This window comes from Emys orbicularis, chromosome 1 (assembly GCF_028017835.1).
Source record: "Emys orbicularis isolate rEmyOrb1 chromosome 1, rEmyOrb1.hap1, whole genome shotgun sequence".
NCBI classification, from domain to species: domain Eukaryota; kingdom Metazoa; phylum Chordata; order Testudines; family Emydidae; genus Emys; species Emys orbicularis.
In genome coordinates this window covers 127,117,114-127,131,601 of record NC_088683.1, presented here as the reverse complement: position 1 = coordinate 127,131,601, position 14,488 = coordinate 127,117,114, and the positions used below count along the sequence as shown (strand labels likewise).

At 42.9% G+C, this 14,488-nt stretch overlaps 1 protein-coding gene across 2 annotated transcripts in view; it reads right to left on the bottom strand.

The window, feature by feature from the left end:
- The window catches only part of ABCC9 (ATP binding cassette subfamily C member 9), a 111,108-nt gene that overhangs the window by 54,733 nt on the left and 41,887 nt on the right, over positions 1 to 14,488 (bottom strand). For both annotated transcript variants that reach the window (XM_065399835.1, XM_065399843.1), the window contains exons 13-16: positions 14,140 to 14,248; positions 12,931 to 13,041; positions 11,919 to 11,991; positions 10,341 to 10,446 (exon numbers count right to left, since the gene is read on the bottom strand). In XM_065399835.1, the coding sequence (XP_065255907.1) occupies positions 10,341 to 10,446; positions 11,919 to 11,991; positions 12,931 to 13,041; positions 14,140 to 14,248 (399 nt within the window). The remainder of the gene's footprint in view (positions 1 to 10,340; positions 10,447 to 11,918; positions 11,992 to 12,930; positions 13,042 to 14,139; positions 14,249 to 14,488) is intronic.

Here is a 14,488-nt window from a genome sequence, read left to right as displayed (position 1 = left end):
CATATACGTCTGGAACTGCCAACGGTAGAATAATTTTTAAAACTTTGGGACCAATGCTATGGTGCTTACTACTAGAGTGAACAGACTATAATAACTAAATTTCCCCTTATAATCAATGAGATCAGTTGTATGAGTAATGGGACTTCTAAGCCCCCTGTTCAGCAAACTATCCCTCTTCAACTAGGTACGTAAGCACATGCTTAAATTCTACTGACTTCAGTTTGACAAAAGCACATGTTTAAAGTTAAGCATATACTTATGTGCTATGCTGAATCACGGATTCAATAAAGAAGAGCTGTAGGGTTTGATCCTTTACTTTTATACTAGTAGAAAGTTTACATCTCAAACTACATACTTTAAGTACGACAACTAAACAAGTACAGTGCGTGGCAGTAGTCCAAAGCTCAGGTTCTGGAGTGCATGATAATGCCATGAAAAGGGTGCAGGTATTTGTAATACTTATCTAATTTTGTTCATGTATTACTTTTTCCTCTGTATTTGAAAAAATATCCACATTTCCCCAGACCGGATCACTGTTAGTTACACCAGAGTTAAGCCTGTCATGGTATCCTTGACTTGACCTTTTAAAACACTAACATCTCTCTAACCCTGCCCTTGTTCTCCAGCAAAACAAATACAGAGGGAAGTAAATTAATGCTAGAGCTCTATGACTGCAGTGGAGCTCTATGACTGCAGTGGAGCTCTATGACTGCAGTGGAGCTCTATTGCAGTGGAGCTCTATGACTGCAGTGGAGCTCTATGACTGCAGTGGAGCTCTATGACTGCAGTGGAACTATAGAGTTCCCACTTAATCTACAGGCTCAACAGGGCAATGAAGATTCAGGGCCCCAATCCTATGGATGCCCTCCAGCTGCATGAGAAACTTCCACTGAGGACTACCTTCCAGCCTCTCCACATAACCAGGGCAGAACTAGTAGCCATGCTGACATTGGCTATCTACCTATTTATCCCTCTAGGAGGTCTTTATAACACCCATCACTGTGTTATCTAACCTTCTGTGGTAGCAACCATGGTCCAGAGCTGTACTTGTTGTGCTGCTGAGGGAAGGCACAGCTAATACTGACCTCTGACGACACTTACTTCCCATCACTTTCCTTGCAGTCTGTCACAGCATAGGGTCAAAGGACACCATTAGTAAGGGTTTGCGCCAACTCTTGTTTTGTCCATGTTTTACACCTGGTTTCTGGGCCCTCACATATACTTTGCACAGGGGAGGCTTACATACCCTCTACTCTCTGTAGAGTGTATCCAGAGGGCAAGGAGCATTCTGCTTAGCTGCTCTCCCCATCTGCTTGGCATTTTCTGAGAATTTGGTTCTCTCCACACCACACATCTGTGTGTGGTATGCAATTAGATATGCCTCTGTAAAGTCTGGATTGGAACTTTCCAACTCAGCCCTACATAAAGGGCTGAACTCTAACAATGATTCTGGATAGCCCGCATGCCCCATTATATGGGAAGCCTGTCCAGCCAGTTACTTATCAGAACAGCTGGAAGCCAACCTCACATCTAAGGCTTTTGATTACTGCAAACCACAGCACGTGCAATGGGAAAGAGCACCTGTCCCTGGCTTACAACCCCAGAATGATGTGGAAGCTGACCCCCGGAGAGAACCTGGCCCATACCATACCCTGGGCCCTACCAAATTCATATCCATGAAAAACACCTCAAGGACTGTGAAATCTGATGTCCCGTCCCGTCCCCCCCTCCATGAAATCTGGTCTTTTATGTGCTTTTACCCTATACTATACAGATTTCATGGGGATGACCAGCGTTTCTCAAACTGGGGGTCCTGACCCAAAAGAGAGTTGCGGGGGGGAGGGGGGAATGTCACAAGGTTATTTTAGGGTGGTCACGGTACTGCCACCCTTACTTTTGTGCTGCCTTCAGAGCTGGGTGGCCGGAGAGTGACGGCTGTTGGCTGGGTGCCCAGCTCTGAAGGCAGCGTCCCACCAGCAGTAGCGCAGAAGTAAGGGTGGCAATATCATACCTTGACACCCTTACTTCTGTGCTGCTGCTGGCGGTGGCTCTGCCTTCAGAGGTGGGCTCCCGGCCAGCAGCCGTCACTATCCAGCTGCCCAGCTCTGAAGGCAGCGCTGTCACCAGCACCAGCACAGAAGTAAGGGTAGCAGTACCACAATCCCCCTACAATAACCTTGAGACCCCTCTGCTCCACCCGCCCCCCCCCCACACACACACACATAACTCCTTTTTGGGTCAGGACCCCTATAATTACAACACCATGAAATTTCAGATTTAAATAGCTGAAATCATGAAATTTACAATTTTTAAAATCCTATGACCGTGAAATTTACCAAAATGGACCCTGAATTTGGTAGCACCCTACGCATAAAGCCTGTCCTGGGCAAGTTCTCTAAAGGGAAGGTGCATTGAAACTCTTTCTCTTTTTCCCCCTAACATACATGCCCAGTTTCATCCCTGGAGGAAGTAGGTACAGCTCTCACTGCTATCAGAGTTGCACTAGTTTATCCAAGGGCTGATTTTGGCCACAATGGGCCAAAATCTACTCTGACCAATATAAATCCAGATGAATTACGTCAGATTTACATCAGTGCAATTGAGGGAAGAATTCAGCCCAGTGGTACTGTACCTACATTACTATTGCTGAGGTTTCTGTATCTCATCCCTTTGCATATTCCTGGATCAGCAGATATAGTAACTCATGTATGCAGAATTACATGGGAAGGGCATTAAGAAAGTAATTAGAACTTTTATTATGATTTTGTAAAATACAGCAACAGGATTCATTTAATCAATGCTTGAGGTATCCTCCTGTATTCACCTCTCTATTAGGAAGTCTGAAATTATCAGCAAAACACTTCCGTGTTTGTGAGCTATAACACAGCACCACATTATAGGTTGCAATGAACAAAGAAGTCAGTCAAGTTACCTGTTTGGTTTCACAGACAGAACAATTTTGGGTTTTGTCAACATTGGAACTTGGTCAGCAAAACTTTTGTCGTTCAGAGGTGTTAAAAAAACACACACACCCCGACCCCCTCTAACAACAAACGTTTTATAGACAAAAAGCGCTGGTGTGAATAGTGTTTTGTCGGCAGGAGAACTCTCCTGCCAACAAAGCCACTGCTGCTCGTTGGGGGTGGAAGATTTTTGTCAGCGGGAGAGCTCTCTCCTGCCGACAAACAGCAGCTACACGGTGTGCCTTTTAGTGGCACGGCTGTAGCAGCACAGCTGTGTCACTAAAAGGTGGGTAGTGTAGACAAAGCCTTAATGGCATTCCTAAATACCACGGTGACAGAGCATTATTATGCAGAGTGCCTTGGAAAGTGTATTTTACAAGACACAAAGGTGATGTGTGCTTGAGTGTCTGCACGTATCATTGATCGGGCACATCTTCATAAGAACATAAGAACAGCCATACTGGGTCAGACCAAAGGTCCATCCAGCCCAGCATCCTGTCTACCGACAGTGGCCAGTGCCAGGTGCCCCAGAGGGAGTGAACCTAACAGGTAATGAGCAAGTGATCTCTCTCCTGCCATCCATCTCCACCCTCTGACAAACAGAGGCTAGAGACACCATTCCTTACCCATCCTGGCTAATAGCCATTAATGGACTTAACCTCCATGAATTTATCTAGTTCTCTTTTAAACCCTGTTATAGTCCTAGCTTTCACAACCTCCTCAGGCAAGGAGTTCCATGGGTTGATTGTGCGCTGTGTGAAGAACTTCCTTTTATTTGTTTTAAACCTGCTGCCCATTAATTTCATTTGGTGGTCCCTAGTTCTTATATTATGGGAATAAGTAAATAACTTTTCCTTATTCACTTTCTCCACACCACTCATGATTTTATAGACCTCTATCATATCCCCCCTTAGTCTCCTCTTTTCCAAGCTAAAAAGTCCTAGCCTCTTTAATCTCTCTTCATATGGGACCCGTTCCAAACCCCTAATCATTTTGGTTGCCCTTCTCTGAACTTTTTCTTTTTCTTCCCCCTGGGCAAAATGTGTTGGTGATGGTTTACTTATCCATTCATCTTCATTGCTATTTCAAAAGTTACAACTCTTGGAAAGAGTAACAACCTTAGGGACCAATCCTAAAAAGAACTGAGCATCTGCATTCCAAGTCAGTAGCATCAAAGGGAAGTTACAGGTGCCCAGCACCTCTCAGGAGTGGGTGCAAAGATGAAATAACAACTTCTTTAAGATTGCCAAACCGAGATTAAAGTTGGCTCCTCTAGAGATGCAGTATTGTAGAGCTTGCTTGTTATCAGTAAGAATTGCAACTCACATGGTATGATTTAACTTTGCTGTCTAGAGATTTACATAGTGTATCAGAATGTTTATAAGGTGATGCTTTTGAAGATGGTGACTGGAATGATGTAAATATGAATTGCTGCCTCTTTTTACCCACCCCTTACAAATGAAATGACTCATCTCAAAGGAATATCCTCCTTAAATGTTTTAAATAAATAAATGGTGACTAGTGTTATTACTGTAGGTCATGTATTCTAATTGACACCCAACTCTCTTCTTCTATTTCCTTTAACAAAAGTTATTCTTCCATGGGTTCTAACTATACCGATTATTCCAGCGAGATCATGTGTGTTAGCACAGCAGACAGTGACACACAACTATGGAACCAAACCAATTCCACACATCAGAGCAGGTTCTAGGCATAAGCAGACTAAGCAATTGCTTAGGGCTCCGAGCAGTTCAAGGGGGCCCCTATTCACCTTTTATTATGTGTTGGGGGGGGGGAATATTTCTGCTTAGAGCCCCCAGTGGGCTAGTACTGCTTCTGCCACACATGGACAGGAAGAAGAAAACTATCGAGCTCGAAAAAGCTGCTTTTTGGGGAAATGATCAAACAGATAAATATTCAAAGAATGGGCCATGCCATTTTGATCACTGTGGGTGAAATTCATCCCTCCTTCCACAGACAAAACCCAAGGACATGAGCTTTGGGTGGGAGAGTTGGGAGAACAGAATTCATCTCCAAAATCACAGGCCATGAAGTGGGTTGCAGCACATCCCCTCCACATCCACCTTCCCAAACTAGGAGCTGCAAGAGTTGCTGCTATCCTACAGAGCCCCCTATACAGGGATTCTCAGACATTAGTTCTGCATGACTGTGGGTCCACTGTAGGGCCCCCCAGCCTCTCCCAGCAGCTTTCTCCTCAGTTGCCTCTTCTCAGCTAGTACAGAGCCCCCCCCCATTCAATCACACACAAGGGATGTGGGCAGGGGTGAAAGTAACTTAAGGGACTTACTGGTAAACAGGGCTGGGGTCCTGAACAAGGTGCGGGGGCCTTGGGCAGAAGGGGTAGGGCCTCGGGCGGAAGGGGCGGGGCCTTTAAATCCCCGGGCCCTTTAAATCACTGCTGGAGCCCGAGGGCTCCCGGCTGCCGCTGCTATCCTGGGGCTCTGGCGTTGATTTAAAGGGCCCAGGGCTCCGGCCGCCACTCTTGCTGGTACACCGTACCAGACCATACCAGCTTACTTTCACCTCTGGAGTGGGTATCTCATCCTGCTTCCATAGATGTGAATTCCAAAAAATCCAACCAGGAATATCATCCTCTACTTACTCTGTGCTGGTGCTCAGCATGGCCCTTGAACAAATCAGATTCAATGAGATTTTTGGCATGCCCTCCTCTACATGCTACCTGTAGCACGGTAATGTGAAAACTGTAAAGATCAGCCTACTTAGGTTTAGACATTAATCCAAAACTAGAATATGGCTTTGTCCTTTAGCTTTGTGAAATACCCCATCCCTTTCATTTATCCTTGTTTTCTTTGGTGGGGATAGAGGAATTTTTTCACAGCCATTTCATAGGTTTGAGTAGCACTGTGTGAAACATTACTGGTCAGCAAAGCCATCTGATGAAACATACTTCCAAAGCATGATGTCATTTCAAAGTGTCAAACGATGAATGCAGTTCACATTTTTTTTCTCCGTTTGAAGATAAGATCAGTAGTCAGTATATAAATGCATATCCCGTACTATAAGAAGATATTTAATTATAGCATTAGTTAAAAATAAAGATGGTCCAGAGACACGAACTTTATGTCCAGCGCTTTCTCCAAATTTTTCCAACATCTGAGTATGATTGGATCCAGGCTTTTGAATCAGCCTGTTTTAAAATGACAAGGCCATCCACAAATTTTGGATCCAAATCAGGATCTGAACTTTCTTAAAATTTGTGTCTATTCAGATCTGTTTCAAGCCATAAGTGGTACTCATCTTAAGGTGTATTCCAACTTTTTGGTGTGGTAAACAATTCAAATACACCCACAAAGTTGGTCCTATACATCAACAACCACCACAGCCACAGGATGGAGAAACAAATGGTAAGGACACTTGTATAATAAGCGAAGCCGGTCAAAAAAAAATTCACTGAAATTTTGAATTTTCAAAAAATGCATCAACCCCTAGTAATACAAAGCTACAAAAATGTAAAAAGGTTTTGAAAAGTGTCTGAAGCAATGCTACTGCCACTGGTGTCACTGTTTGCTAAGGCAAATTACACTGCTCTACAGCCAAAATGCTTCTGAAATAAATGTAGTCAAACTTTACTAATTCTGGGTCACTGAGAACGAAAATGATGCTTAAAATTGTTGATTGGCTCTAGTTTTCAAGATATGCTATTGGGTCAGTATATACGACCCTTGACTTGGGAATGGCGGAGGATAAGTGAGTTATAAAGGGAAGGGATCTCAATTTAAACCAGAAATGACTAAAATACATCTTTGACTGGATCTATGAATAAATCTATGACTGGGTTTGGACAGTACTTGCTTTTTAGGCAAAACAATGAATGATGCAATCTGAAGCTGGTATTGCGTCATACATGATATGAATTGCATCATCTTATTCCTAGAAGTCATGGATGATGCAATCATAACGAAGCTTACATCACTCTGCTGAACAAATTGCCCTATATCAGCTCTAGAAATCATACAGTGTCGTGCTCTCTTATTTGTCAGTGTTTGATTTTGCAAAGGGACACATTTCTGTTTAGCCAAAGTGATCAGAGATGCCTCGTACTTGTGTGAACAGTGCAGATAACTTCTGCTATGTTTGTGGTGAAGTGACTTTTGCATCACAAAAGCACAGTATAACCACTATGGTTAAGAAAGCCTATCACCTTTATTTTGGCTGCAAAATTGGAGATCAGGACAAGAGGTGGGCCCCACACATATGCTGCAACACTTGTGCAACAAATCTTCGCCAGTGGTTGAACAGGAAAAGGAAATCTATGCCTTTTGCGGTGCCAATGATTTGGAGAGAGCCAATAGATCATACCAGCAATTGTTACTTCTGCATGGTGCCTCCAATTGGGAAAGGTGTGTCAAAGAAGAAAAAGTGGACTGTGCATTATCCAAACATTCCATCAGCTATATGCCCAGTACCCCACGGAGAAGGACTGCCGGTTCCTGATGCACCAGAATCATTCTCACTTGAGTCAGACGAGGAAGAGGAAGAGGATGAAACTTCTGGTCCTGAACCATCAATGTCACAGGACCCACATTTTCTCCCACCTCCTCCTCTGAACCACACCTCATAACACAAGGTGAACTGAATGACCTTGTCAGGGATTTGGAACTACCCAAGAGTAAGGCAGAGCTGTTGGGCTCCAGACTACAGCAGTGGAATCTCCTGGCAGGTGATGTTAGGGTTTCCATGTTCTGTGACCGTCAAAAGGAGCTTGTCCCATTCTTCTTCATGGAAGGTGATCTTGTAGCCTGCAACAACATCGATGGTGTGATGGCAGCCCTCAACATCGTTCACGATCCAGATGAGCGAGACTGTTCATTGATTCATCGAAGACGAGTCTTAAAGCTGTTTTACTGCATAATGGCAATGTTTTGCCATCAATTCCAGTTGGTCATGCAGTCCATAGGAAGGAAACCTATGAGAACATGAAACAACTTTTGAGGTGCATAAACTATGACCAACATCAGTGGCAGCTTTGTGGCGATTTGAAGGTTGTTGCTCTCTTGCTTGGTCTGCAGACTGGATACACAAAGTACTGCTGTTTTCTCTGCGAATGGGATAGTCGTGCAAGAGATTCCCACTACATCAAGAAAGATTGGCCACTCCGACAGTCATTGGAGCCTGGGAGGAAAAGTGTTCAGCATCCACCACTTGTTGAATCAAGGAAGATTTTGTTACCACCCTTACACATCAAGCTGGGTCTGATGAAGAACTTTGTCAAGGCCATTGACAAAACACAAGCAGCTTTCAAGTACCTCCGTGGAAAATTTCCAAGGTTAAGTGAAGCTACGATAAAGGAAGGTGTCTTTGTTGGTCCTCAGATTCATGAACTTCTTCGAGATGATGCATTTGACCATGCACTGCGTGGCAAGGAAAAGACGGCATGGAAAGCCTTCCAGTTAATGGCAATAAATTTTCTCGGAAACAACAAGGCAGACAACTACAGGTTGTTGGTGGAAAACCTCCTCAAGGCATACAAAAGCCTTGGTTGCAACATGTCACTAAAGATACATTTTTTGCACTCTCATCTAGATTTTTTCCCACCGAACTGCGGAGCAGTGAGCGACGAGCACGGCGAGCGATTTCACCAGGATATTGCAACAATGGAGAAACGCTATCAGGGCAAATGGAGCCCATCAATGCTTGCAGACTATTGCTGGACAGTGACAAGAGATGCTCCATTTAATGAATACAAGAGACAAGCCAAGAAGCGCCGAGTAGACACTGAATAGGACTAAACTATGTACAGAATAGTTTGTTGCCTTTTGTTTCATAATAAATTTTATTTATACAACCCTTTTGCTGATTTTTAAAGTGTTACATAAACAGGACAGGTGAAATATTATCATGTAAAGCAACCATAAACACATGAAAAGACCTAGGTTTACAATTTATGATTAAAACTCTACTATCTACACAATATACATAGACATAAAATGTAAAAACTTAAATATCTTAGAAACAGTAGCCAATCAGTTGTTTTAATTGTCATATTTGAATTCAAAATACATAATAAATAGCACATTTTATCTCTGAAGCAGACGACTTCTCAAAAATTGTAGACCAGTGTTATAGACCAATGTACTTGCATCATGGCAAGTCTGAGATGGAATGGACATGGAAAGAATGCTCAACGGATGAAGATCACACACCAGCGGTGAAATCCTGACTCCACTGAAGTCAATGGCAAAGCTCCCATTGGCTTCGGTGGAGCCAGGATTTCACCCCAGATGCATTACACTGTACTGTATAGCACATGTTTTACACTTAGAGTCATGGGCAGTGGGTGAACCCCTCATTCACAGAGGCTAGCCCTCTGCCCCCCCACCCGAGGCCCCAGCCTTACCCCCCCTCACACACCTGAGGCCCCACCTCTAACCCACTCCCCCTCGCCCAGAGCCAGAATAGCCCCGAGACTCCGACTGTGGCCTGAACTGCCCCGAGTTGCTGGCCAGCCCGAGCCCCAAGCTCCGGGTCACGGGCCCAAGCTGAGCCCCCACTGGCTTCTGGGGAGAGGTGGAGCAAGGACGGGGACTTGGGGTGGAGTGTGGGCAGGGCCACCACTTGGGTTTGGGGAGGCTTAGCATCCCCTGGCCTATTATACCCGACACCCATGCATAGAGTAATTGATTCTTTCCACTTAGGTCATAAAATAAGGTCAGTGTATTTGAGACTAACTACTCAACTGGTTTTAACTATATTCAGATTCCCTTTCCATCCCTTCCTTCAAGCACCATGCTGTAAATCTACCACTGGGGCGGGGTGAATTTTTTCAGACTAAGAGTTTATTTGATGAAAAATACAGTTTTGATCAGCCCAAGACTATTTGTGAATCTGACATGAATAGTTTCAGCCTTTCACAAAATGGTTGGAGGAGGAAGAGGAGCGGTGATAGAGGTGGTGCTGGTGGTGCTGGTTGCTGTCTCTCCTTCCCTTTCTCTCTCCCTAATACCCCTAATAATATTTAGCCCAGTGGTGAGGGCACTGAGGTGGGATATAGGAGACCTAGGTTCAAATTCACACTCTGGAACAGACCCAAAACAGGCTTTCTTGATTCACTAAAAATGCTGAAATATTTCAGGTTTGGTTCAACCCAAAGCATTTTTTAAAAAAAATTTCAGAACTGCCATTGAACTGAAAAATCAATTATTTGCCCAGCTCAAGCTCTCACTTTCTGTCACAAATGAAACATCACCAGCTGCATCACAATAGATCTGGTGTGAATGTACTGGTAAAGGCTTGCAGGGAGGATTTTGGATGATGATTTAACATGTTCTACATTTCTTATTATGAGGTGTTGGTGCTTAAAATTAAAACAGCAATTAGAAGCTATTGGAAACTTACTTGTTCCAGTGAACTTTTCCTTCCAGAGTCTGCATCTCACCAAGTATAGCCAGAAGAAGTGAAGACTTCCCACAGCCAACTTGACCCACAATCATTGTCATCTGACCTATAATAATCATAAACCAAATAAAGAAAGGAGAACCAAATGATAGAACACTAATCCAGTTAAAATTAAAAATAGCTTGCTGCAGTTGTTGCTACCCTTTATATTCTCTGAATGGCAATTTCGCATGTATCCACCTGTGAGCTAATTTTGAAAGAAAAGGTTCAGGCATACAGTATCTCCATGATGTAAGTGTACTGTATAAACCTGCTGGAATATATATATTAAAAAAAACAACACTGAGTGATTTATTGAGAGACCGATCTTGGGAACCAAAGTTTTATAGTAATAATTATTAAAATTAATAACAATACCCCAAGTTTCCTATGTGGGTTTGTCTTGCCAAATTGTGTGTGTGTGTGGGGGGGGGCGTATTTTAACACCTCTGGCACTTTTTAATAACTACCATTTTGTGTGATTAGCCTGTTTAAAATTCCTCTCAGTACTGGCCTTAGTTATGCTGTTGTCTGTTTTATTTATATACACATGCACTGATGGCCAAGTAGACCTATTGTTTTGAAACTGGCAATTTTTTTCATTATTAGCCATATGTTTAAAACAAACACGAGGAAGTGCTTCTTCACATAATGAACAGTTACCCTGTGGAATTCATTGCCAGTGGATATTGTGAAGGCCAAAACTATAACTGAGTTCAAAAAGGAATTAGGTAAGTTCATGGAGGGTAGGTCCATCAGTGTCTATTAGCCAAGATGGTCAGGGATGCAATCCCATGCTCTGGGTGTCCCAATGCCACTGACTGTCAGATGTTGGGACTGGACAATAGGGGATGGATCACTTGATGATTGCCCTGGTCTATTCATTCCCTCTGAATCATCTGGCATTGGCCACTGTTAGAACACAAGATACTGGGCTAGATGGATCATTGGTCTGACCCAGTGTGGACATTTTTATTTCTATCCATTATTTTTTCGTTCTTTGGAGTTATGATATAGTTCCATGAACTAGATTTCTTAACCTTTTACATCCTTCTCTTTATATTTCTTGATGTAACCCACACACCTTCTGGGTGTGGTGTTCTGTCCCACCTAGTGGCACCAAGACCACTTAGAGAGCAATTAATGAGTCTGCTCTACAGTGTTGGCTAACAAGCAGTTGGCTTTTAGCTCATGCAGTACAGGCTCATGCACTAAGCTCCAGAGGTCCTAGATTCAATCCTGCACTCTGACAACTGGGGGCTGTCGGTGTTACCTTGACACCAATCTGTTCATGTTTATTTTTTGGGTGGAGCAGTGGGGGCACACAACCTAACTTGTTCCAAGATGGATCTTGATAAATTTATTAATGTGATCATATGACAAAGTTGCCTGTGATAGCAGGAGACTGGACTCAATGACCCACGAGGTCCCTTCCAATCCTATGTTTCTTTGTGCTTTGGACTATGTATGCAAGGAATGGTCATTACAGCAAATACACAGTTTCACATGTTTAGCATTTAAGGTGCACATTAATCCTACCTGTTGGGATCCTGATGTTTATATTGGATAATGTGGCTAAGCCGCTTCCCCATGAAAAATATCCATTGGTAACCTACAAAATAATTTCATATATTAGAAGTGCAAACACCTCAATAAATAATTTACAATTGTTAGTTCTGGATTAAAAGGAAAAGATCACTTTAAAAAATGTGATAAAACATATTCAAGTATGGTCACATGAAAAAGTGCAAGTCAAATAAGGGGAGATGGCAAAACAACGCAAAGATTGTGAAGGAAAAACAACTCGTGCATATATTATATGAACATCCCTTTATTAAAGGGACAGTCTCCAGGTAAAACTCATGGGCCCAATCACCTCTTGCAGAGAAAAATCCATGCAGCATTATATCAAGGGAAGAGATGGAGCACACAGAGTATAAACAGGATACTCACAAGGTTTACAGAGGACAAAAAAAAGTAGACACTGGGGCCATATTTTGCCTTTGGATTTGTACACTCCCTTTGAAGTTAACAGGGCTATGGGCTATTCTCCCTCACACAAGAAGGGCATCCATAGGCAGAACTTGGACCAAAGGGCGTGTTTGAAACCTGTGCATCTATTTAGTCTGAATCTAGTCAGAACCTGTGGGAACAGTTAGTGCATGTTCAGACAAAAACTTTACCCACATCAGCAATGAATGTGAAAAATGACCTTATGGTACAAAAGCTTTGAGTCTAGGAGTGGGCTAGCAGGGGGAACTAAAAGAAGAACCTATAGTATATTTGATCATGTGGTTCTTGTTCTTTCAGAATCACAATATCACTTGCTACTGAGAAAAAATAGAGGCATTAAAGGGAACTGATGATTTCCAGCAAATAGCCTGGTGTAAGTGTATTTTGAGCACACTTTTATCCAAGTATTTTACACCTGATCTTGCAGTGAAAGATTTGCATTTGGAAGGACTGCAGGATTTGGGCACTTTGTTACCAGTTTACTCCAGATCATGAGGCTCCCCTCCATGTGAAGAATGAATCCATGAATTCAAACTACCTTGATTGCAATATCATCTGTCTCGAAGGGACGTGGCTGTCTCCTCGGTGGCTGCTCATAGCTGTCCAGCTGATGCCTTAAGGGCTGTTTCCTGTTTATAGCTTTGGTATGCTACATGAAAAAGCACAGAAAGAAGAGAAGTTGAAATTCTCATAAGATGACAACATTCAGGTTCCTTTGAAACAAAATAGCCTGTTCCCTTCCCTCCTACCAATCTAGGTCAAGAGAAGAACATGTGAATAGTAACAGGGTATTTCAACATGTGTTGTAACAAAGGCACAACACTGTGAGGAGCTAAGTGTCTCTCACAAGGGGCTGAATGCCCTCAACTGCCTCTGAAGTCAGTGGAGTCTCTTCAAATCCCCCCATTTTTTATACTATCTAATTTAAACTTCTTGTCAGCATCTGCAGTGCTCTACATAATTCTGCCCCATCCCTCCTTATCCTTCTTTGTTAAATTCAGTGTTGCTCCCGGTCCTCTTCAAATCTACCCAGCTTCATCCTCCCATTTGTCAGCTTAGCTTCTCAGTTGCCTCTGTAACTTCTTCCACATGACCATTTAGGCATGGTACAACCTTCCTGAGCTTGTCCGCAAAGCTCCTACTCTGTTTCAGTCCCTCTTAAAGACTCACTCTTGCTGGGCTGCTTACAGAGAATCAATCTGACTTCTACATACATTGCTTATTCTTTCCTCTCCCTCCCCCCATAATTTTTGTCTGTCTTTAGATTGTGAGCTCCTCGAAGCAGTGACTGACCCTACTTGAATGTCTGGAAAGAATCTGGCACATCATGGGTGGTAAAGTAAAGAAAGAATTCAATACTTGTAACAATATGAAGGCTACATGGGATATTTAGAACAATAAACTAAAACTGAGAGGGCCAAGTCTGAATGCTACATCAATCAAGTCATTTCTTAACATTTTTCTTTTTTATTAATGCTTAAGTAAGAGCAGGGGCCTGCCCCACTGTAAAAACACATAATGTGAGCCCCTTTCCTGAGGACCTCACACACTAAGCAAGCAAGATAGGCAAAGGATAGAAAGAAACTGGAAGCACAGAGAGATAAAATGACTTCCCCAAGTCAGACAGTTGGTGAGTGGCAAAGCCAGGCTCAAAACCCAGGTCTCCTGAGTCCCAGGTCAGCAGCCACTCCAGTTGGCCATGCTGTCTCCCCCTTTTTGAGCTGCCATGTCAGAAAAGAGAACTTACAAGTCCTGTATGCTTCTTACAGGATTCATAGGTCACAGAGCTTTCTGCACTTCTCCAGCTGTCATCTCCAATCTCATCACTTATGAGAAATTCATTCAGCTTCTGTACGCTTTAAAAAAAAAAAAAGACAATGAGTGAATGCCAGATTTCCTTGGGTAAACTTGTAATGATCTGTGCTTCGATCACCGGATCAGAATACTCAAACTTCATGATTGCATGGACTACCTCCACTCCCTTTTGGATTGCATAGCATCCTTGTGGCAATTATTTGCATGGAAAAAAGAACAGTATGAAAGTAGTCAATGCATTTTCAAACTTTATTTTATTGCAATAAGAGCAACTGGAAATG